Here is a 25,346-nt window from a genome sequence, read left to right as displayed (position 1 = left end):
TATGGACTTAAGTTGTGTCGTGCTGCATTGAATCGGGGCTACGTCATTAAGTTACGTCGAGATATACCGAAACAGAACCATGAATTTAAGTTGCATCGTGTTGCACTATAGCAGAACTGCTGCCCGACGGATGCAGCTGGACATTGATACACCAGATCGGTGGTCGGACGAAACTTGGTTTGGCCGCCGGCATGTAACGGAATATTCTGCAAGCTGACGTGGCACTTCAGCGATGACGTGGCAGTCACTGGTTGGATAGTGTTGCTGACGTGGCATCTTGATGATATGGTTGTATCTGGTATGTTCTCTATGCTAACGTGGATGGTTGATGACGTGGCGACTTGTTGACGTGTCACGTATTGTCGTGTCACTTTTCTGACGTGGCACATGCTGGTGTGTCACGTGCTGTTATGTTTTCGTGGCGTGACATGTGCTGACGTGTCGCTTGCTGACGCGACAGTATTTGGTTGGTCAGGAATTGATGACGTGGCTGGTACCCCATGACATGACTTGGATATTTTCACATGGGATTCCATGTACAAACCTTATGAGGCCTAGCTAGCTATTTTGTTTAGTTTGTTGCACATGGACTTGCACATAGAGTGCTTTTAGGGCCTAATGAACCATACTTAGCTAATAGGAGGGCTATGTAGGCCTAAGTTAGTCCATTTTTGGTGTAGAATATTAAGGGTACAAACATCGCCCCCTCTTAATCCATAACCTGTTATGGATTAAGAAGTTTGGGTTCCCCAATCCTATGAAATTTGTGTTTTCTGGAGTGTTGCATAACTCGCCCTCAAGCGCGTTGTTCGGAGTGTTATGCAACTCTCCCCCAGGGATGTAATGATTGCGCTGGAGTGTTATATATCTCACCCCCAAATGGTTGAGGTGACATATAACTCGCCCCCAGGAATGTAATGATTGCGCTGGAGTGTTATATATCTCGCCCCCAAATGGTTGAGGTGACATATAACTCGCCCCCAATATGTTTTGTGTCATGCTTCTCAATGCTCGCGCAAGGGTGCACCTCCCTGCTGCATTTTTCTCGCGCATGGGATGTAAAGTCGAGTTTTTATTCTATCTTGAATTCGCGCAGGGGGAAATCCTATTATTCAAGATGCGCGCAGAGCTGAGATATGTACATTCTCACATGCCTCGACAGGTGAAAATGTTCGCCACATTTGTTGATGTCCCATATGATGGGGATACCGTTGGAATAGGGTAAAAATGCTCGAACTGTGCATTCACCCTATCTGCGAGGTGTCATAGACGTTGCTGACAGTAGACTTGAACTGCACTGTTTTGCCATTTAGGAATGACTGCGGATTTGAACGTCTCCAGCATCTTTTAATTAAACACGAACAATTTTGATAAAGTGCGGAATACCAAAATAATGTTGAATTAAATTTCTGAATAGAAATAACAAGATAAATACCTACTGTTCGACAACAGCTGCCTCGTTAAAACCTTTGCGTGGAAAACCCAGTGGGATAAAACCATCATAAAGGAAACAGAGTGCAGCACAACAGGATTTGAAACTACTCCTAATGATAAAACTTCATCAAGTGGAACGAATTTCATGGCTTCCATGGTTTTGAATCTTGAGTTCCATCGAGGTTCCTTAGGTAGTAGGAGACTCGAGACGCTGGCATGTCCACTATGTACGGACCTTCCTAGTTTGCTCCGAGCTTTTCACAGTTTGGTTCCATTGTGGCTTCTCGGGTTTTCTTCAATACATATTCCCCTGGTTTGAATGACCGTTCTCTGACTTTACGATCATAGTTCAGCTTAATTTCCTGCTGGTATCAGACCAATTGCTGTAAGGATGTTTCTCTTTGTTCTTCCAGCAACTCTTTATCCAAATCCAGTATGCTGTCGTTTTTCCAAGACTTGACAGCACGAGTCTTGGTAGTCTTGAGATGTACCTCGGTGGGTATGACTGCCTCTGTCCCGTAAGCCAGTGTGAATGGGGAGAATCCAGTGGATCTTTTTGGGGTTGTCTGTTAGGACCATAAGACTCCAGGGAATTCTTCTGTCCACTTTCCCTTCGCCTTCTCCAGCCTTTTCTTGAGATTGTCCATAATAACGCGATTAATCGCTTCCGCCCGCACGTTGCTCTGAGCATAGTAAGGAGATGAGAAATTGTGGCGGATATTCAGGTTCTCGCAAAAGTCTTTGATCACCCCAGAATCGAACTGCTTCCCATTGTCTGATACTATCGTGTCTGGGATTCCAAATCTGCAGACGATAATCTCCCATATGAACCTTTTCACATCATGTATGGTAACGTGTACAAGTGTCACTGCTTTGACTCATTTGGTGAAGTATTCAGTAGCGGCTAGTACGAATTTAACGCCTTCAGAAGCTTTGGGAAGTGGTCCGACGATGTCTAGTCCCCACATAGATAATGGCCAGGGACTAAAAACTGGATGCAATTCGTTGGCGGGACTTTTTGGAATTGGAGCGTGCTCTTGGCATGGCACGCATTTCTGCGCGTATTATTTAGCATCTTTCTCAATGTATGGCCAGAAGTATCCCTGTGCAAGTATCATGTGCGCGAGACTGAGCCCTCCAGAATGGTTGCCACATATTCCTTCATGAGCCTCCGCCAATATTTTTTGCCCTTCTTCGGCTGATATGCACCGCAAAAATGGCTCCAAAGCTACATGTTTGTTGTACAGATCCCCCTCGATCATTGAATATCTCCAAGCATTCTTTTTCACCTTTGAATCAAGTTTCTCATCTTCTGGGAGTTCACTAATACCTGATGTAAGGTTGACGCGAGTCTGAAGCGTTTTCAACAAGATTGCCTGAATCATCAATCACTGGACTGTCAATATCCATATTGCTGTCAATGTTTTCACTGTCTCCCTGTGCTGATGTAGTTGGCCTCTCACCCCCACTAGCGTGTTCGAGATCCAGAACAAGGTGGCTGTCGGAGATGCTAGGTAACTCTTGGAAATCTACCACAACGAAACGGGTGGTATCAGTTTCGATTGCGGAAGAAAGATATGATAAAGCATTTTCGTGCCTGTTTTCCAACCGAGGTCGCTGCCCAATAGAGGACAGGTCGAACTCATTTTCCAGTTCTTTCATACGATCCAAATATAAGGCCATCCTTTCTTCCTTGGCTCTTTAGGTCCCTAGAAACTGGTTAACTAATAGCATGGAATCAGTTACCAACTTCACGTTCTTCGCATCTAACTGTTTGAAAACCTTTAAACCGATAATTGCTGCTTCATATTCAGCTTCATTGTTTGATGCTTGAAAACCCAATCTGGTCGCTTTCTCGATCCTCGATCCTTCGGGAGTAAGGATGACACATCCAACTCCATCTCCACCAACATTTGATGACCCATCAGTAAATACAGTCCATAATGGTTCAGGTGTATCGACCTCCATTCCGGACTCGCCCCCAGTCTGATCAGTGGCTGACTCTCTGGGTTTGAACAACTCCTCTTCTTCTCCGGCGACCATTTCTATGGCGTCCACAGGAAAATCTGCTAGCAGAGTGGCCAGGGCGTGTCCCTTTTCTGCAGTTCTGGTTTATTACTTGATCTCATACGCCCCAAAAAAATTTGACCATATGACTAGTCTGCTTGAATCATCAGCACATTCCAGGATTCTCTTCAGCGGGTATTCCGAGTAGACTACGATCTGCCTTCCTTGGAATTAAGGCTTGAGGCGGCGAGATGCATGGAAAAGTGCAAGCGCTATCTTCTCAATTTTCTTGTTCCGTGTTTCCGCCCCCGTCACAGATTTACCGAGGAAGTAAACAGGCTTTTCATGTGGATCCGTAATGAAAAACACTGCACTTACTGCGTTCTCCATTGCAGCCAAATAAACTCTGATAGGTTGTCAAGTTTTTGGACTCACCGAAACTGGAGGAGTTGACAAATACTGTTTAATCTCATCGTGATACGGGACGTATTTTGGCAAGTCTTGTATATTCCAAGATTTGGCTAAATCTTGGATATCTATTAGTTTTAGTATTTTAATTATTAAGATAATTATTTTCTTGTTTAGGTTTATCTTATTTTATGAGAATATTATATTCTCTTAGGTCAGTTTGGTAACATTTGGATTTCTAGGTTTAGATGTTTGATGCTATATATAGCATGTTTCATTATCTTTGTAATTTAGCTTTGATTATCTCTTTAATGAAATTTATTATTTAGTTTAAAACTTGTTTACTTGTCTTTGAGAGATTGATCATCTTTGATCGTTATTCGTCACTTTGCTTCTGGATTGGAGTTGATTATCATATTTGGGTCATGTTTACCTGAGTGGATTCTCCGCGTGTCGATTGTTTTTAAATTGTTTCCGCTGTGCCGTATCAGGTGCTACCAGAGCAGGCTTTTCCTGTTATGTTCATCTGTGGGTTTTTCCTAGAAGAATCTAATCAAAAAAAAAATCAAAAAAGAGTACAAGAAGTGAGATTTCGGTTCTTATATCATCAGTGATCAGCCACCACCTTGCGTTGGTAAGTATTTCTACTATACCTTTGTTATTTTTGGATCACATTTGATGTTTTAAAGAAAAGAGAATGGTTCATTGTCGTGAAGAATTATCTTTTGCGCATCTGTTTCATCTTGCGTCGTTCAACCTTTTTTCATTTTTGTTCCTGAACGAAAACCCAAAATCTGAGTTGCGAAGGATTTCTGTTCGTTCAATACTCAACACAAAATCAAGTTCGGCTTAATATAAGCCCAGCCCATTAATTTATTAAACCTCCTGAAACCCACTACCCATTTTCACATGTTACACAATTAAAGCTCCAAACTTCCTGTGAACATTTCTCCCGTCAAGACCTAGTTTTAAATCTTCCCAAAATCAATCAGTACCTAGCCAGGAAAGTTTGATTTTATACATGCAAGATGCAGAGAAATAAGCAGCATTTTCGAAGTCGATACAAAGTTGAAAACACGGTTTGTGATTTCATTATAGATGGTGGTTGTGAACAAAATTTGGTTTCTTTTAAAATGGTGGAAGCTTTGGGTTATGATATGGACTGGTATCCGCATCCGGATCGGATTAAATGGGTCAACAACAACAAAGTGGTGATTACTTGTATGGGTGTTTGCAAAATTCCAGTATCAATCGGTAAGTGTTATTTCGACACAATCTTTTGTGAAGTAGTTGCTATGAACGTTTGTGATGTTGTGTTGGGAATACCTTGGTTGTTTGATGTTCGAGCAACTCATATTTGTCGTGACAACTTATGAGTTTATGTGGGGAACAACCAAAATCAAGCTAATGCCGGGTAAGCGACCGCCAGAAAAATCCAAAGAAGTGGATTTAGAATGTGCACTTCATACAGCGGGTGAGGCTGAGTTGAAAAGCAAGATTGGTGGGGTTGAACAGCACGTCGTAAATGATGTCTTGGCAATTAATCAAGTGACATTGGTAAATGAGATGCTTAAGGTTAGTCCTTGCTGGATGAATGCAACTGTAAAGGTAGTTTCCGAAAGCACTTATGAAAACCCGTTTACCAAGTTTTGTGATGGTACTTCCAACTCTTATAGATACCGGAAGGACAGTGCTTGGAAGACATCGTGGAAGTTTCTAAATTGCAACGGAGAAAGCAAAAGACATTGGCTGACGAGTGTTTCAGTGCATAAAATGAAGATTGGAAAGATGAGATTATTTTCTGAACCGCTAACGGCTAGTGATTCCAATGCACGATTCAAGATCGACTTGTTCCACGAATGGAAGCGTCCGAGTTCTTTCTTCAACTTGCCATTTTCAGTATAAATTCGAGACGAGTTTCGTCGTAGTAGGGGAGCTTGATACGGGACGTATTTTGGCAAGTCTCATATATTCCAAGATTTGGCTAAATCTTGGATATCTTTTAGTTTTAGTATTTTAACTATTAGGATAATTTTTTTCTTGTTTAGGTTTATCTTGTTTTACGAGAATATTATATTCTCTTAGGTCAGTTTGGTAACATTTGGATTTCTAGGTTTAGATGTTTGATGTTATATATAGTCTGTTTCATTATCTTTGTAATTTAACTTGGATTAGCTCGTTAATGAAATCGATTATTTGGTTTAAAACCTGTTTACTTCTCTTTGAGAGATTGATCATATTTGATCGTTATTCGTCACTTTGCTCCTAGATTGGAGTTGATTATCATATTTGGGTCTTGTTTATCGGAGTGGATTATCCGCGTGTCGATTGTTTTTAAATCGTTTCTGATGTGCCGTATCACTTCGAAAGCTTTTCGCACTCATCCGTCCAACCAAAATTCACTGCTTTTTTCAATACATCAAAGAATGGTTTGAATCGATCCGAAGAGCGTGAAATGAAACGATTTAAAGCTGTTAATCGTCCTGCTAGCTTCTGGACGATTTAAAGCTGTTAATCGTCCAAATGCTGGTAGGTCGCCCCTGCGTTCTTTAGCCCGAACGGCATTACAGTGTAGCAATAAACTCCTATGTTAGTCACAAACGCAATATGCTCTTGATCTTCTTCGAACAAAGGTATTTGGTTACACCCTGAAAAACCGTCCATGAATGACAGTCTCCCATACCCTGAGGTTGCGTCCACCAAATCTCTTATCCGTGGTAGCGGGTACGGATCAATTGGACATGTTTAATTCAAATCAGTAAAATCGATACAGAGACGAATTTTACCATTCTTCTTTGGAACGGGTACGATATTTGACAACCAGCGAGGATACTGCACTGGTCGAATAAAGCCTGCTTCCAACAGCTTTTCGACTTCTGCAGTAACTCCATCTTTTTTGCTTTGCGCCATATTCCTGATTTTCTGACAAACTGGATGGAACTTCTCATCGATATTTAGCCCATGGCAGGCTACATTCGGATCTATCCTAGGCATCTCAGCAAAACTCCATGCGAAAACGTCGGCGTTTTCCCTTAGCAATGTAATCAAACCATGACGTTCATGTGCAGGCAGATCTGCCCCTACGAACGTTGTTTTGTGCTCCTCATATACAATCCGGACCTCGATCAGTTTCTCGACCGTTGGGGGTTCAGCTGCGTCCTCTCCCCTATATGATTCTGGAGGGAGAGGATTCTGTAATTTCTATTTTTGCTCGACTCGCATGATTTGGTTCCCGCTAACTTCTGACTTCTTGTACTCGTCCATAGCACTCTCGTGACACTTGTGGGCGGCCATCTGGTCGCTTCTAACTTTCACGACTCCTTCAGGGGAAATAAACTTCAAACATTGATGAGATGATGATGTGACTGCACCGATCTCATGGAGCCAGTCTCGTCCTACAATCGCATTGTAGAGAGATCGACAATCAAGCAACAAGAAATTACCTAAAACCGACTTGTCATCCACTGTTATAGGTATCTTCACTTTTCCAATCGCCTTTGTAACTTCGCCACTGAAACCGATAATTGGATTTTCATCCTCCCCGATCAAGTTGTGTGGGAGATTCATAGAGGAATAAGCTCCTGAAAACAGCACGCTCACTCAGCTTCCTGTATCCACTAGAATCCGGTGTACACGAAACATGCCAATCCAGGCCGCTCTAACGATCGCATCATTGTGGGGAGCATATACACCTATCATGTCTGCTTCAGAGAACTCAATCTTTGTGCAACCAAGCTCCCGAATTTATTCTCCATTTCCACCGAGATATGATTTGTCAAGTACCATTCTTTTAACTGCCTGAGCTTCCTCCTGGTCTCGTCTTCCGATGCCCGCCTGGTCATTGATTGAATCCTGGCGTGACTGACATTTATCACATGTGCGTTAATCACATGTGATGTTCCAAACTGTCCAGGACCTTTCCCAAAATCCTTTTTCACGTACTCTTGCAGCTTTCCAGCGTCGGTCATTCGCTGGACTTGTAATGGGAGCAGAATTCTCCAACCAATTCATGGTAAGTACCGATCGACTGTGCCGGGAGTTTACTGAACCACTTTATTACTCCTCCAGCCAGTGACTGTGGAAACATTTTGCACATCAACTCATCACTGTGCTGCCACAGAGTCATGGAAGTTTCATAGTGTAAAACATGCTGATCCGAATCACCTATTTTCTCGTCGAACTCTGGCAATTTCGGAACTTGAAAATTCATTGGCGGTCGGAATTCTCTGATATTCAACTTGAAAGGGGATCCTGCATATCGATGTCATCGGTCTATCTTTTCTTATCTGGACTGTTTTTTCGACATTACTTTCTCGATATTCTTGCAAAGGCGAGCCTCTGTTCTTGCGTTTACGTCGCCATCTGAGGAACTGTCCTCCTACGCATAATCTCGGTCCTCTGGAATATGAGATGTAGATCTCATTTTTTCCTTCGGGGACCAGTGGGGACTCTTCCATTTCTTTCTTGCTCCGAACGAGCATAGTAATCATGCGAAAATTCATCATTCCTGGTACGTTTTGAACCGGTGGAAGTTCTGGATACACTCTGCTGAGTTGCAGCTGTCCGGGTCCTTGCTCGCCGAGGTCGTACAGGCTTTCGCTTAGGTATCTCTCCAGTAACCAACAAATTTTTCTTTGGTCGATCAAGATCGATCACTTCTCTGTTTCGGTCTGCATCTTGCGGGCTAACTCGTATTCAAAGACGCTGCCATACAGACCTACCCCTCTGGTTATTCAGATTACCAGACCTAGGTCGAGGCTGGTTTTCACGTTCTAATCTCAGGAGAGCGTTCTCCTTCTCTAACTCGTTCAGCCGATTGAGTAACAGTTCTTCCTCTGTACTAGGAGTTGCAGTTCGTCTGTCTCGCGAGTCCAGTTGAACGTTATTCTTCCTTAACGGACTGCCGAATACAAGATCTCTATTTCCTCGAACTTGTGGGTTTTCCCATCAACATCCATTACTTCGTCTTCGATCACCAGTTGTTTTTCTCTTCTCCGATTCAGATCTGGAGTTATGTCACGGAAACGATCTCGATCTCGTCCACGATCCAGGGATCTGTTATGAGTATGATCCCGATCTCGATCAATGGTTCTGTCATGAACACGATCTTGACAATTTCGTGCCTTTCAGCTTCGCGTTTCCTGCGCTGTTGGGAATCGCTAACAGAATCAGCCCTTCGTGCAGTCTGTCTGACTACTGCCATAACTCAATCTGGTAAAACACTAAAATCTTTTCTCGAAAACCTTGGTCGGCGCCAATGTTTGTATGGTAAAATTACTCCTACCCCAAACACGAATTTAATAGTGATTTTGTTGCAGATCCGCTGGTAATCCTCCAATTGAATTGAGTAATGGGGGGGGGGGGGGGGGGGGGGGGTACCTGCAAAAGACCCTCTGATGCTTAAGTTAGCAAGATATTTTCACAAGAGTTTTAGTGGGGAAGATTGCATACCTTTTTGGGTTCTAGATCCCTGTATTTATATGGTCCGAATTAGGCCCTCAATCCCAATTTCGAAATGAATATAATTTGTCTTAATTCCCTTGCATGCCTCCCTGCATATATGGCTCTGGAATAACTGGCCCTTGCATGCCTCCTGGAATGTTCCAGAAACCTCCTCTAGGGTTATGAAACTAGCCAAGCCAAAATGGTGCAAAGGGTTGGCCCAACAATAAGCTTACATGCCAAGCCCAAGACGAATAATCCACTTAAGCCCTCGGTGGGGCTTAGAAATCCGCTAGGCAAACAACAAAGGGCCGAAGAATCCAGGGCTACGAACTAAAGTTATGTCGCGCTGCATTGAATCGGGCCTACGTTATTAACTTACGCCGAGATATACCGAAACAGAACCATGGATTTAAGTTGCATCGTGTTGCACCATAGCATAACTGCTACCAGGCGGATGCGGCTGGACATTGATACACCGGATCGGTGGTCTGACGAAACTTGTTTTGGCCGCCGGCATGTAACGGAATATCCTGCAAGCTGACATGGCACTCCAGCGATGACGTGGCAGTCACTAATTGAACAGTGCTTCTGACATGGCAGCTTGATGACGTGGCTGTATCTGGTAGGTTTTCTGTGCTGACGTGGCAGGTTGATGACGTGCGACTTGCTGACGTGTCACATATTGTCGTGTCGCTTTGCTGACGTGGCACATGCTGGCGTGGCATGTGCTGACGCGGCAGTGTTTGGTTGGTCAGGAATTGATGACATGGCTGGTACCCCCATGACATGACTTGGATCTTTTCACATGGGCATCCATGTACAAACCTTATGAGGCCTAGCTAGCTATTTTGTTTAGTTTGTTGCACATGGCCTTGCACATGGAATGCTTTTAGGGCCCAATGAACCATACTTAGCTAATAGGAGGAGCTCTGTAGGCCTAAGTTAGTCCATTTTTGGTGTAGAATATTAAGAACGATTTTTTGGGGACCATGATTTTTCTTGGGGGACTATGGTTTTATTTTGGGTAAAGACATTAGAAGTAAATCTAGGTCACCCCTTATCTAGATATTTATATTAATACCTAAATTACCCTCCTGATTCATTTTGGGTGATGATTAGCTAGTGTAATTGATTAGTGAGATGATTAAGTTAAAGATAATTAGTGAGATTAAAAAATCAGAGGATTTTTTTTTAAAGAAGTAGAATTATTGAGAGAGTAAAGTTAGCAAAGATGAAAAAGGAAAACATGAAAAACGATGGATTTTACCAACCACAACCGAATGAAGGGTATTTGGGTACCCAGGTATGCTTCAAACTTAGAGAATGTTGGTTGAATTGCTCCAAACTTTCAAAAAAAATGAAATTTTTTATGTAGATTTGGTCCAGTTCGGTTAACATATGTCAAGAACATGTAACCGAACACGCCTGAAAGTGTAGTTCGGTTACGTTTTCCAAACACGCAGGTTACTGAACTCGCTCCTTAATATAGGTTTTGTTCGTACAGTGCAATGTTCGGTTACCTAGGATAACATGGTAGGTAACCGAACTTTAAACTTGACAATTTATTTGAGTACATCTTGTGTGTTCGGTTAGTTCGCAAACTTCAACGCAACCAAGTTCCCAACCGAACTTCAGGTTAAAAGTAACCTAGTGTTAGAAGTTCGGTTGGTTCGCAAACTTCAACATATTTTGCGAATCAACCGAACTGGCTTATAGATAGAGTTCGGTTACAAAGAAAACTTAATAATTTTGCGAACGAACCGAACTTATGGACTTGTATTGTTCTAATACAAGGAGTTCGGTTAAAAGTATTTTTTTGCGAATCAACCGAACGGTTAAGAAAAAAATAATTTGTGATAACCGAACTTTTTACTGAAAAAAACTCCATTAAACCTCTCTGCAATCGGTGGTTGTTGGTGGTGATAATTGAAGGTGGTGGTGGTGGTAATCGGCGGTGGTAGGCGGTGGTGGTAATCGGTGGTTGGTGGTGGTGGTGGTGGTAATCGACAGCGGTGGGTGGTGGTGGTGGTGGTAATCGGTGGTTGGTGGTGGTGGTGGTAATCGGCGGTGGTGGGAGGTGGTGGTGAGAGGAGGTGGTGGTTATATATATATAGAGAGAGGTGGTTATTATGTTGGTTTTAAATTAAATTAGGTTAATGATAGGTTAGTCATTTCAATATTCTAGGATACCCCTTATGACTATAGGGAAGATGGCCTAATAAGACCATGATCCCTCAAAAGAGTCATGGTCCCTAAAAAAATCATCCAATATTAAGGGTACAAACAATACCCAATGGTGGGATCAACCAGCACAGTTTATTCATTCTGCTGCGTGATATCGTTGGGTCAGTTGAACGGTCGAATTTATCTACTTTTAGATTTAGATAATTCTCTGAAAGACTACAGGCGCAATCTGCAGACAAAACACCTTAAACAATAGGAAACAAAAGAAAACCACCAAAAGCAACCGAACAATTTTTTCTTTTCTAGCAAAATTTCTCTTCCTGCTTCCAAAACTGAAGTCACTAGCTTCACCATTCCCCGTAAGCTTAGGGAGCCAAGCAAGATATTAAGGATTTCCATTTATTTATTTTTTCATTCTTTTGTTTGTTGTTGAGATGGGAGTTTGGGAGTAAATGATGGCATAAATAGTGAAGTCTTGCAGGCAAAATACTACTCCTACTCAAATTTCTTTGAAGTTTTTAGGTGTTAAGTCCATAAATCTGCGGTTAAAGTTCAAATTGTGTGCATGGTGACCTTAATTAAGTTTGCTGTCTAAACTGAATTGAAGATTTACGTATTGCCAATTCAAAAAATAAAACAAAGAACCAATTTATTTATTTATTATCACCCATGAATTACATTACAAAGACACAATGATCGCTCTTGTATTCTTCAAGTTCATGAGCGGGATAACTTAGTGTTATTTATTTATTATTTCATTGACAAAAGTACGACATCTTACCTGCAACTTGAGGCAATTGAAAGCACACACATCGGAACAACATAAAACACATGCACACGTACAGGAACCGATACTATAAAGGAGAACTTTTGACCTCAGAATTCAGGACTTAGCCAACTGATAAGTTGTTGTTTTAAGTTGGCTAGCAGAATTGGTACTGATCATTTCTTAAGACTGAGAGCATATTTTACGCCAGCTCTCATCCTGGTAAGAAGATCTTCAGGAGTAATGAGATGAGAAACGTTAGGAGCAAGTTCATCAGGGACTTCATATTTAACCATCGACTTGACTACACTTGAATCACCGTCTTTCTCTATTACTTGGAAACTTTCTATGAAAAGTGTTACACCCATATCTAGATAACCTCCTTTGATCTGCTGTATCTCTTGAAAACGTTCACAGTTATCAACTGTCACGATCTTTTGTACGTATGACAATGGCACCGATCCTAATACATATATTCATCAAGTACAAGTATTAGCAAAAGGAGAAGATAATTAAGAGTAATAAATTGATTAATTACACGTACCTGGAGGATGTACAACGTAGACGACGGTACCAAGACAACCATCACCTTCAAGAACTTCAACTTTTTCGTATTTATTTGGAAGTAACTTTTTAGCAAGCTTAGGAATTTCCTTGGAGGATAAAAGAGGCCATAAAAAATCTGCTGAAGCTGCTACATCTATTTCGCTAATAAGCTTATACTTAACAATAATTTATTTTCTTTTCGGTTGGAGCGAACTATAGAATGGAATGAACTTCAACTAAAATTGAGAATTTTGGGGTGTGTTAGCTGATTGCTTTGTAATCGCAATTTATAGAAAATTTTAGCACTATATCATTTGTTTACCTACTCTTCAAGCTTGTGTTTTATTTGATGGAGGTCGGTAGACCTAATAGGTTGCTGACTTGCTGCTAAGGATGTTAAAATTATCTTCACAGTTCTGGTATGATTTCGCAAACTAGTGTGTCTTCGAGTGGCAAGCTATAATTATATAACGACAAACAAGTTCTATAAACCAATGAATTAATTTACATACATGCAGGATGCAGCTGCTCCTTGTTCACGCTAAAATAACTCTAATGTAAAATCTAGGAATTACTAATAGGTACTAATATAGTAGTCTTAGTTAGTGGCAGGTCCACCCACTAAATCCCAGTAACTAGAGGTCCATAATTAAAACAAAAAAAAAGAAAACGGACCCAATTTTTTAAGCCTAGGTCCTGTACACGTGCGAAACACATAAAACGTATTATTATAATTCCCAAAACACCCTCGAGTATATAAAACACAATAATGTGATTCATCTTCATTTTTCTTTAAACCTTTTCTTTCAGAAACATCTCCTCCTCTTTTCATTTTCCTTTAAACCTTTTCTTTCAGAAACATCTCCTCCTCCTTCTCGAGGGTTTTCCTTCCCAGTTCTCAGATTTTCTCTTTAATGGCGGCCGGTTAAACATTGTGATTCCAGATATAAGCTGTTTCTACGCTAAACAAGTCTCTCGATCTTCACTGCTGCTTTCTTTCTACTAGTGCTTCCAATTAATCGCTCTGTCTTGGTAAGTCAACACTTCAGTTTAGTAATCTTTGCTTGAATGTACAATTTTACATAATCACTTGAATTATCTTGATCTTGCATTGTTCGGTGATTTTTTCGATCTGTACATATATATGGTCATTTTTGATGTTTTGATTTTTCGATCTCCATGCTTGATTAGTTTATTTTCGTGAAAATAGGTCAGATCTAGATGGATCCTCACATTTTTTGTTTATTTCGTTATGAGATTTGCCTATACTAGTTTCTTTTTGTTAGTTTTAGATTTTTTTCACTTTGTTTTTCTTTATGAACCATCAATACATATATGATGTACTGGTAGTTTTTGATGAAAATAGTTCAGATCATGCTTGTTTGTTGTTACAAATTGTTTGGATCAGAAGTACATATATGGAATACTGATAAAATTGCTTTAATTTTGTTGTATTTATAGTTTTTTAATTATTTTTTTGCTTGATCTAGAAGTACATATATGCAATACTGAGATTTAACTGTTTTGTGTTGTATTTGTAGATTTATAAGTTTTTTTTGACATGCAGTTGATTTTTACTTATGAATCATAGGTACATATATGGAATACTGAAAAGAACTTCCTTAATTTGATTATCTTTTTATTTTTCGCTTCAAAACCATGCTTGTTTGTAGATTCAGATGTTATTATCCACAAGTACATATGTCAGATACTGATATGAAGTGCTCTTTGTTGTGTTTGATTCATAGTTTTGTCACCTTTTTAGTCTTATCCTTCAGTAAGTATGTTAAATACGGTAATATGTCTTTCGATTCTCTTATTTTTCATATATCTGTCACCTATTCTTGTCATGCAGTTGATTTGTAATTCAAGAATCTTTAGTACATATGTCACATAGTGATAGTAAGTGCTCTTTGTTGTGTTTGATTCAGTACGTGTGTGAAATACTGAAATAGATTCTAGTTTTGTTGATGTGTTTTACGCGGTACGTATTCATATACAGGTTTGTACTCTCCATTTTCACTACTGTCGGGAGTGGTCTAGTCTAGATTATTGGTCTTGGTTAATATTTTAGGTGACAATAGTACCCTCAAACAAGATACTTATACCTTCTCAATTACTAACTAGAGTTTGCTGGAAGTACATACCAACACTTCTCATGATAATAAAATGGAAGGTTAATCATCACTAGTCGCATATAGTTTCTTATATTGTTGTTTTTGATTTCATTTTCATTGGAAATCACCCATTATAGAACAAGTAACGCATCTGTTTGAAAATTGATGGTAAACATATACCCTGCACACCCCTGAAATTTGACCACAGGTCATGATGTTAAATGTTCCCAATGTAATTACGTGGGCATAATGGAGCAGGGTATGAGGATCAAATTCAGTCTTGTACTATGGTTAATGGTTTTATATCTTGTAGTTTGAGCTCTTCCATCATATTTGTAGGCTTGTGATACCCCATGCCTAAACTAGTAAGGTACACATTGGAATATTCCTTGGTGGAGATGTTGGGCCCCTGGTAGGCTGGTACCAAATTAAGGACCGTCTTTCTGTGAGAATGTTCAGCGCATAACAATGATTATCCTTGGGGAGAATCAGCTCATTATATAATTTGTATTTCCAACATCTAATCATTTGGATGATTTGGTGACTGAATATCATCTGATCATTGGAAAGGTTATTGACTTTGGAATGTGTAGAATATCTACGTGTAGAATATCTTCACCAGATAGTGGATCTTGAAATGGTTCAAGTTAAACCCACATGTTTATCAGTAAAACATCAGTAGCATGTGGCCCTTAGGTATGCAGTGGATACTACGACTTATTTGAGTTGTTGATTAAGCTGCTGATAGGGCATGAAAATTGCTTTTTCTCTGACCTTGGGATATGTTATGTCAATGGAAAAGGTGGTATAATACTTCCAAATTTTGAACTATGCAAATCTGAACTTACTCATGTTCACTATTTGTTTCAGAGAAAGATCATCAATTGCTCTGAGGGATGAGAAGATATTGGATCTGGAAGAACAGGTAATTGTTATCATTTGTAGCTTCATTCATGATTTTTCTTTCAGTTGTCATTACACTCGTAGTTGAAGTAATGTTTTTCATTGGTATTTCCAGATAAGAGATCTTACGGTGTATGTTGAAGCTCAGAAAAACTTTGGAATGATTCTTACAGATTTGTACTCTACCTGGAAGCAGTGCAAAAAATATGTACTCGAATTTGTAAGCATTCAGATATATAATCGGATTTGTAAGCAGTATGACAGATATGTACTCAGATTTCTAAGCAGTGCGACAGATATGTACTCAAATTTTTAAGCAGTGTACCAGATATGTACTCAAATTTGTAAGCAGTGTAGACACACACGTTTGGTAGTAATGGGCATTATGGACATTTCCATGTTTTAATTAATTTTGGACCTCCGGATAAAAAAAATAATCCGGTTGAACCCTACTATAAATAACTATATGGGCCTAGGACCAAACAAGAAATTTTCCATGTAAAATACTTGAGAATTTAAAATTGTTCACCCACAAGTAAATTCCAAATAATCTGTTAAATGCTTGCTAGTTGGTGAACGTTAATAGGAAAACAAGTCTATGAGCCTCTGAATCATCCATTAGCAATTTCATAGTTAACTCCCTGAGTTGGATGAAATCCGTCCCAATAGTGATAAGCATTCTTGTTCTTGCATGGAGTCTGTTTCGTAAGACAGCGAACCAGCATTTCAAATATGGAACAACATGGCGCATTTTCTCCTGAAAAGCTGAAAAAATTAACAATGGGTTAGTCGATGTGGCAAGTCATCAAGTATCTTCACTTTGAAAATCAACTTTTCTATTTTTGTTTGGAATCTTTGGTTCTTTCCATCTTTCCTATGAATATCTTCAAGTCCTCAATGTCTGTTCATGATGCACATAATATGTGTAAATTTCCTAATTTTGGTCATACAGTTTTTTTTTGCATACTAGGGAATGATTGTTTGTAATTGAAGAATCATAAAGTTTCTGACCTAGATGATTTTAATCAAAAATGTGTAACACCAGACAAGTATTATACCTTCACTTTTGAATTGAAAGGTACTTGCGAAATTAAAAAAGGGGTATTCAAATTCATGAAGAACGTCTAGCAGTTAAGAGTGGATTAAAATCTGATGTTTTTGTTGGGACTGGTCTTGTTGATGTTTATTGTAAAGTGGGCAAACTAGATATTCTCAAGGAAGTACTATTAAACTCCCAGAAAATTCCTTACTCAGATTTCCTTGCGTGGAATTCGATAATTGTAGGTCGTTGGCTTAATTTAGTCACTATCGTAACCATTCTTCCAGCAGCAGCATTTTCAGTATCCCTCAAACAAGGTACGTATATGGGTTTCAAGCTGTACGTAGTTTATACTGGGTTTGACGTAGGAATTAGCTAGTCATTTTGATGTACACTAAACGTGGAAACTGCTGGTTAGATTAGTCGCCCAGAGAAATAATTTGGTCAGACGCATGGAAAAATAAACTATGTCATGGAATATTGTAATGCTAATTTTCCAGATAACAGGCAGTAAAGTCACTGTGAGGAATGCAACTCGTTTTATTTAAATCTGTTTGATAATCGACCCAAATGGTTTGCACTATTACTAGCATTTCCGTACAATATGAAGACATCCTCCTATTTGGTTTGGATTTATTTTTTGACCATTCGTTACAAAATATAATCTGAAATAAAGTTAAGATTTTATTTCTAAAAAGAAAAAGAGAACAAGAGAAAAAGAAGATAAAAGCTTAACTAGAGCAGGAAAAGCAAAAGGCTAAGTGACCCAAACATGTACGAACAGCAAAAGATAACAACACTATAGTCATTGCAAATTAAGCAATATGAAGATAAAGTTATAATGGAGGATTGTGAAGTGGATAGTACGGATTTCTCAGATGGAGAGTTTGAGAGATCTGGTCAGCTCTTCTGGCCGGGATAAGGTCCTAAAGAGGGAACTTTCGATGCTTAAATGAAATCGTAAGAATGGAAAGCATAACAAGGAAAGCAATGAGAGTTTCGGAAGAGGGAAAAGATCTCATGTTAGGAGGAGCTAGTTAACTGGATTATTTTTTCTTCTTTTGTTTCGTTCTGTTGGTTTGCATGTTTCGCTGCTGTCAAACTCAACCATGTGTTTGAGTTGGACTTATGCCTAGGGCACTGTTGGATATTTTCAATATGCATGATTGGGCTGCTCTGGTTATTAAGAAAACCTAATTCATATCTTTAGTTCAAATTTGAACAGATGAATCTCTTCCCATAAGCCATCATTGATGCCTCTTGGAGGTGCATATCTGTTGGAGATGAAGAGACAACTCCAATAGACATGTATTTCATCAGAAACCTAATCGCGCGTGTTCTTGGTTGGATCAAGGGGTATAAATAACCACGCTTGTTATAGGGCTCCATTGTATCATGAAGTTGTTATTTCACATACCCGATGCAGTCGCTAGTTTAATTGGGAGCCTTGAAGTCGGAAGGACAACATCTCTGATTGATTTTCGAACATCATCACCTTGTGTTCTCTTTTTTCTTACCGTTCAGTGGTTTTCAGTCAGGGATCGATCTCATGCAAAGCTTTCGGCTTGAACAATAACTTTATCTTCATCACCAGTCTACTCAGAATATTCTGCCGAATTATATTTATCTATTCTGACATCCACCATGTCGAGTGTTCTTGTTCACCATTTCCAGCTCCAGTTTCAACAGAATCTGCAGATCCATTGACTGGATCAATAGACAAAATGTCGAAAGGGTTCTTACTGCAAGTAATTTCCTTTAGGTCTTTGTCAGGTAGTGTGGTGATTGAAACTGAATTGAAGATTTACTTGCCAATTAGAAAAATAAAACAAAGAAAAGCATTATTTATTTGCTCCTTCGTTACTGAAATATTTTTACCTTTTCATTTTAGCCTAAAAATAGGCCAAACTGAAGAAAATGAAAATATTTCTTTTATAGAAGCGGAGGTATTATTTATTATCACATATGAATTACATTACAAGGACACAAAGGTGCGATATCACCTGCCACTGGAGGCAATTGAAATTGAAAGCGCGCACACACAGGAACAACGTAGAACACATGCACAACGGGACGGAATTTATAAAGGAGAACACTAGGTCCTCAGACCTCAGGACACGAGACTTAGCCAACTGCATGAGTTTTAAGTTGGCTAGCAACATTGTTACAATAAGTTGATACTGATCATTTCTTAAGACTGAGAGCATATTTTACTCCAGCTTTAATCCTGGTAAGTTGATCTTCAGGAGTAATGAGATGAGAAACCTTAGGAGCGGAATCATCAGGAACTTCATATCTAACCATGGACTTGACTACACTTGAATCACAGCCTTTCTCTATTACTTGGAAACTTTCCATGTAAAATGTTACACCCATCTCAAGATATCCTCCTTCGATCTGCTGTATCTCTTGAAAACGTTTATGGTTATCGACTGTCACGATCTTTTGTGTGTATGACAATGGCACCGATCCTAATTAATATATTCATCACAAGTATTAGGAAAAGGAGATGATAATTAAGGGTACGTAATAACTTGATTAATTACACATACCTGGATGATGAACAATGTGAACGACCGTACCAAGACCACCATCACCTTCAAGAACTTCTACTTTTTCGTATGAACTTGGGATAATTTTCTGTTTAACAAGTTTAGGAATTTATTTAGATGATAAAATAGGCCATAAAAAATCTGCTGACGCTGCTACATCAATTTCGCTAATAAGCATATACTTAACCATGATAAAAAAAAAATCGATTGGAGCAAGCTATTAAGTGGAATGAACTTCAACTAAAAAAATTGAGAATTTTGAGGTGGATTACCTGATTGCTTTGTCATTGCAATTTATACAAAATTTTAGCACTATATCGTTTCTTTACCTACTCGTCAAAGCTGGTGATTTAAGTGATGGTGGTGAAGAGGAGGTCGGTAGACCTTATAGGTTGCTGACTTACTGCTTAGGATGTTACATCCATGTTACAGTGCTAGAATTGTAACAATCCTATAACTATTATTCACAACAGGGAAGACCGGGCGACAACCAGAAGTAATGCGAAGATCTATTATCCAGTGACAAGTGACAACACAGCCAATCTAGCCATTACTGCACAAAGAAGGCTAACACCAGGTAGACTTGATACTCATCAAAATTATCTTCACAGATCTGGCATGATTTCACAAGCCAGTGTATCATCGATTTGCAAGCGAGTAGTAGATAATAACAAACAAGTTTTATTAAAACCAATGAATCAATTTACATGCAGCTGCTCCTTATTCACGCCAAAATATCTTAACTGCATGCTAGTTGGTAAACATTAATGGGAAAACAAGTCGATGAGCCTCTGAAACATCCATTAGCGATTTCATGGTTAACTCTCTGAGTTGGATGAAATCCGTCCCAATAGTGATAAGCATTCTTGTTCTTGCATGGTGTCTGATTCGGAATACAGAGTGAACTCATATTTGAAACGGAACAACACGGCGCATTTCCTCCAGAAAAGCCTAAAATGAACAGTGGGTTAGTTGCTACGGGCAGACTTATCAACATGACAAATTTAGGGGGGAAATTTGGAGAGAAAAAAAAGAAGAAAATTTACCGTATTTGAGAGGAGTAATGGCTTGATGATAGGTGTTTTCGAAGACATCTCCATAGACAAAAGTGGAGCCTTTCAAGGTCGATCTAAGTTCTTGAATCATATTTGTAACTCCGAAATTGAAAATCTTAACCAGACCATTAATACCTTCTACACAGGCAGTAATTGGTCTTGGGTTAACACTATTAACTACTGATGGTAAACACCCAATCGGACCCATTTCAAACACTAAAAATTTCCTTGCACCTATATGGTACATATTCTTTAGATGTTGTTTGAGTGTTGATACCAAGTGTGCACCATATTGTTGAGGTGTATAGATTTTGCTGCTATTGTATCTTGTTGGTTGCAGGTAATTGTTGAGGTAGTCATTGCTACCTATTACAACAACAACTATGGACTTGGCCAAATATGTGGATATATTTTTTCGTGTTTTCAAGGATTTAGGCAAGTCAAATTGGACTGTGTCCTTGAAGTAATTCACTTGTTTTTCCAAGCTCAAGTTGTCTCCCTGAATCATACAGATAAAATTAATAAGAGCATATCTGGCAACCAGAAGGTAGACGTCGTTTATAGAAATCAGAAAAGTCTGTTTTATACTTTTATAGCATGCATGGATACTATTTAAAAAGTTTCTTTTCGCCTTATAAAAGCAAAAAAAAGTCAGAAGTTAGTAAATTCATAACGATTTTTACAAGAACAAAAAAAAAAAGTTAACCTTGGTGAAGCAAAATTTATAAGAGCATATCTGGTAACGAGTTTGATAACGAAAAAAAAGTGATAGTGGACCGGCTTAAACAAGCAACTACAAGAAACAAGGCAAAAAAAAAAAAGTTTTTGCCATTTGAAAGGAACCCAACATTTGGGGATACCCCACAAATTGGGAGATATTTTTTGTTGTGACCGACATTGTTTTCCGTACAGACTGCAACAATATAATGTCGACTGCAATAAAAAATATCCCTTAATTTGTGGAGGTATCCCCAGTTTATCCATCAAAGAAAGTCGGTCTGACTGAGTCTGAAAACTTCTTGCTGATATGGTATGCAAGCACCCCTATGATAATCATGAATAGAAATAGAATAAATCAAGTGAAATTATGTGGTCTTACTGTTGCAGTTCCAGATTCCGGAAGGATACCAGCTGCTCCAGATGCGTAGTTTATACCTGTTGTTATTTTGCTCTTTTGTACTTTAGACAAGCCTAAATACGGGGGTACGAACGGTAATCCAAGCCATGCAGCTGCCAAAAAAGAACCTATTTTATTTTGAAACTTGAATTTGGAAAGATTAGAAAGCTAGGAGCAGGACTCCGGTGATAGACACACAGAATTGATTGTAAATATACATACCTAGATAGTCTACGATAGTGTAGCCGTTGGTGAACCTGCCACTAGCTCCGTTCGGAAAACCGATCCCATATGGTTTATAATTTCCTTTGGCTAGTGTATTAAGATAATTGTTGTTGCCACTGTCAACCACAGAATCACCGAACACGTACAACGCTGGTGCAAGTTTATTTGCATGCACCACTGATGATGCAAGAACAAGACCTTTGTTGGCTGAAGAAAACTGATTAATCAGAAAGAAAGATAGAATGATGAACACCAAAGAGTACTTCATGACAACTCTTTTTTAGAGGTTCTAAATGAATGTAACCAGTGATGTGTATCAGTTTATAAGCTTAATTAGCACTTGTTAACTTCTCTACTTTTTGAATATTCAAAAGTTTATTACATTATTATCAACTAGATGTTGTATATAATATGACAAGATTAGGTAAAACATGAATTAGTTTAATGTCTGCTTTTTAAAAGGAAACATCTATTGAATGGAAAAGAAATCTTAACAGAAACGCGCATCCGCCATGGTTGGGTTTATTCTTTTGGCCATATACTAGCTACAAATTTGGTAAAATTGGAATTACGACAATTCTCTGTAACTTCTGCAACTAGCTTATTAGTGTTGAGAACCATAGGCTCCATTAAAATTATCTTGAATCGTTTGCAATGGCAATGTTCTATCGCATTGAGTTTTCAAATCATAATTATGAAAAGTGTTACGAATGCTCAAAATACCGGCACATTTAACCGTGTCAAACTTTCGTTTTTCACCCAATTGATTTCTATTATGTAAGTTTGAATGAGTACGATGGCGCGAGCACTAAAACAAGAGTCATAAATTTTGGTACAGCCCAAACAAAATGCTTGTACCTCCATAAGTACTGTTTTGTGTCCCTTTTGTTAGTTGCTGAAACAGATGGTAAGATAATGAGTCCCAGTACAAATGCCATGTGCAATTATCTGATAATAAATTTTGGTGAATCATTTGAGCAATGAGCGATGCATTCCCCAGGGATTTGGTACGCATTATTCTTTTTTTTCTTGTCACCATCGTAATCAATGACACGATTATAATTTTATAATCCATCGATCCACCAATCAGGCAATCACATCATGCATGATAAGATCAAAGTAAAAATCAACACTACTCAAGAAAACGCCAAGATGCCGTGGATTATAGTTAGTCGATCAAATCATCCATTATTTTGCTTGGAGAGAATGTGAATTAATTAAACAGAGTAATTTCATTGATTAAGATCTCAACATGTTTACTCTGTGTTGGCCCATTATGTGATATTATCCATATATGGTGTTGAAGAGTTTTGATTAGTTAGACGATAAAATTAAACTGAGCCATTATCAACTCCATAATAGTGCTTAATAACAGAATTTAAAGAAGATGATAAAGAAACCAATCTCCAATGTTGGCAAGGCATTATCAAATTTATTTCTTGTTCGGGAAGCAGATTTCAAATTTCATTCATGATGCTCACGGCTCATGAAAAAACAACATTACAGCACTAATTAACATGGTTGACCGTATAGTAACCGACTACAATATATAGCATTAGAATCATAGTGTAGTAGATCCATGGAATTGTGTTTTCTTATTAATTTACTAGGATTTCAGTCAATTACCGCAACAAACGCAGTTATTAAACCTCACATTCCACTCTGTATCCTCCGGCCGGTCACTGCAGCACTCCACACTAACGACGCTGTCGCCATAATTATTTGCACAATATTCGTTACATCCGCAGAGCGGTATGGGGTCGCCACAGTACACAAAATTATTCCACAAGCCGTAGCCGCATCCATTAAAATCAGGGGCACGATGGATGCCACCACCAAGAATGGTTTTCCCGGAGCATTGGTCATTAGTACAAGTGTCCGCCAAGTTGTCTCCATTAACGAAGAGTACACATCATCTGTAGCATTAGTATTTTGATTACCAAAACGAAAAAAAATGAGAAATTAGTAATCATGCTTCAAAAAAAAAAAAAAAATCTTATAGAGTAACGGTAATGATAAAAACAAAATGCAAAAGAAAAAGAAAGTGAACAACTTACCGAGAATGGTAAGCAACTAAAACCACAAAAAACAAACCAAGAAAAATGGAAGAAGGAACGAGATTCAAAGGACTGTTTGCCATGATTGTGTATTGTTAATGAAATGTAAACGCTTTAGTACTATTTTCTGAGGTGTTGTGAGGTTTCACTTCAAATACCTCGACTCTATTTATATACGAAGATGCTCAGTGCAGCGTTTACTAAATTAAACATTATTTTCTTTTACAGATTCCAGATAATTAAGCATGTAAACTTAAAAAGAAAACATATATAATATACACATATAAGGAATTGAACAAACGGCCTGTCCAAACAAATAGTTCGAAAGAAAATACAAAACAAAACATATTGGTAGATGATATTTTTGTAAATAAAATCCAAACCGTAACGGATTTAAAACTAATAATGTGGGGATATCCTCGTCTTACAAAACTCAACATTCCTACCGAAAATGAGCATATTTTGAAACGTATAACACCACCGTCTACTACTTTGGAAAAAAGTCGTTGAAAATCAACGGATTTTAATCAATGAAATTAGGACCGGTAGATTGTGAAATATTTCGGAATGTGCTCATTTTTGGTAGGCATGTTGAACTTGGTAAAAGGAACATATCTATAATATATTAACTTCAAATCCGTCACGGTTTGAGTTTCGTTCAGAAAAATAACGCCCAACGTGTGAGATAGTTATGAAAATAAAAGTGTGAAGGGATCTTCTACTATTTTATATTCTTTGATACACAAAAATATCTGTCAGAGTAAATACATAGAATACCATGCTTCAAGAAAGAAAAAAAAAAGAGTAACTGCGTAGAATACCATGCTTCAAGAAAGAAAAAAAAAACAACCAATAATTGGATTGCAGAATAATTTTTTTAATTAATTCTTTGAAAAATAGAAAAATTTTGATTGGTTGAAAGAGTTGACAAAAAATTCCCACATCAATACATCATTAGTCAGCTAATTATAACGATTTTTTTGAGATTGAATTTGCTTCAAAATTAAGCACAAAATTGGTCAATTAACCCAATAACGACAGTTCTTGGGTGAAAAACACATGTAAAATTTGATTTTGTTTAAATGGACGAGAATGTAAAAATAGCCAGGATGTAAACAGTTTCCTACCTATTTTCAAATACTTTTTCCTATTTTTAATTTACATCAGGATGCATCCAGTTTCATCCTTGCTAATTTTTAAGTTTAAGCCATGATGAATCCAGATTCTTTCTTGCTATTTTTTTGGTGTCCATTTCACCCATACTAATTTTTACTCGTCCATTATAATCATGTTTTAAAAATATTTGGGCAATTGACCCAATTTCTCATAAAAATTTCATCTACAAGCTTAGTTCAGGATGCGTAGATATATGAGATGGAAAAGCCAACCTTTACAAGAAGAGATGCGCTTAATTTTGCAGAAAATGGGTCATTTCACTAGAAAAGTACTCTTTCCCGTTCAGATGGACGGGTAAACTTTTTGCCCGGGTGA

General features: G+C 38.5%; 2 protein-coding genes across 2 annotated transcripts; both read right to left on the bottom strand.

The window, feature by feature from the left end:
- Positions 1-18,699: 18,699 nt before the first annotated feature.
- LOC113313111 (S-norcoclaurine synthase 2-like) lies at positions 18,700-19,653 on the bottom strand. Its single transcript, XM_026561832.1, has 3 exons — positions 19,589-19,653; positions 19,402-19,489; positions 18,700-19,320 (listed from the first exon to the last, which is right to left on the bottom strand). Exons 1-3 carry the CDS (start codon positions 19,589-19,591, stop codon positions 19,034-19,036), a joined length of 378 nt encoding a protein of 125 aa, XP_026417617.1. The 5' UTR covers positions 19,592-19,653; the 3' UTR covers positions 18,700-19,033.
- Positions 19,654-20,064: 411 nt separating this feature from the next.
- On the bottom strand, positions 20,065-22,077 carry LOC113313103 (GDSL esterase/lipase 7-like). Its single transcript, XM_026561826.1, has 4 exons — positions 21,796-22,077; positions 21,556-21,686; positions 20,448-20,955; positions 20,065-20,352 (listed from the first exon to the last, which is right to left on the bottom strand). The coding sequence occupies exons 1-4, from the start codon at positions 22,064-22,066 to the stop codon at positions 20,141-20,143; spliced, it is 1,122 nt and encodes a 373-aa protein (XP_026417611.1). The 5' UTR covers positions 22,067-22,077; the 3' UTR covers positions 20,065-20,140.
- Positions 22,078-25,346: the final 3,269 nt, after the last annotated feature.

This window comes from Papaver somniferum, chromosome 1 (assembly GCF_003573695.1).
Source record: "Papaver somniferum cultivar HN1 chromosome 1, ASM357369v1, whole genome shotgun sequence".
Taxonomy (NCBI): domain Eukaryota; kingdom Viridiplantae; phylum Streptophyta; class Magnoliopsida; order Ranunculales; family Papaveraceae; genus Papaver; species Papaver somniferum.
The sequence above is the reverse complement of the archived record's forward strand: the minus strand, read 5'-3'. Positions and strand labels throughout refer to the sequence as shown.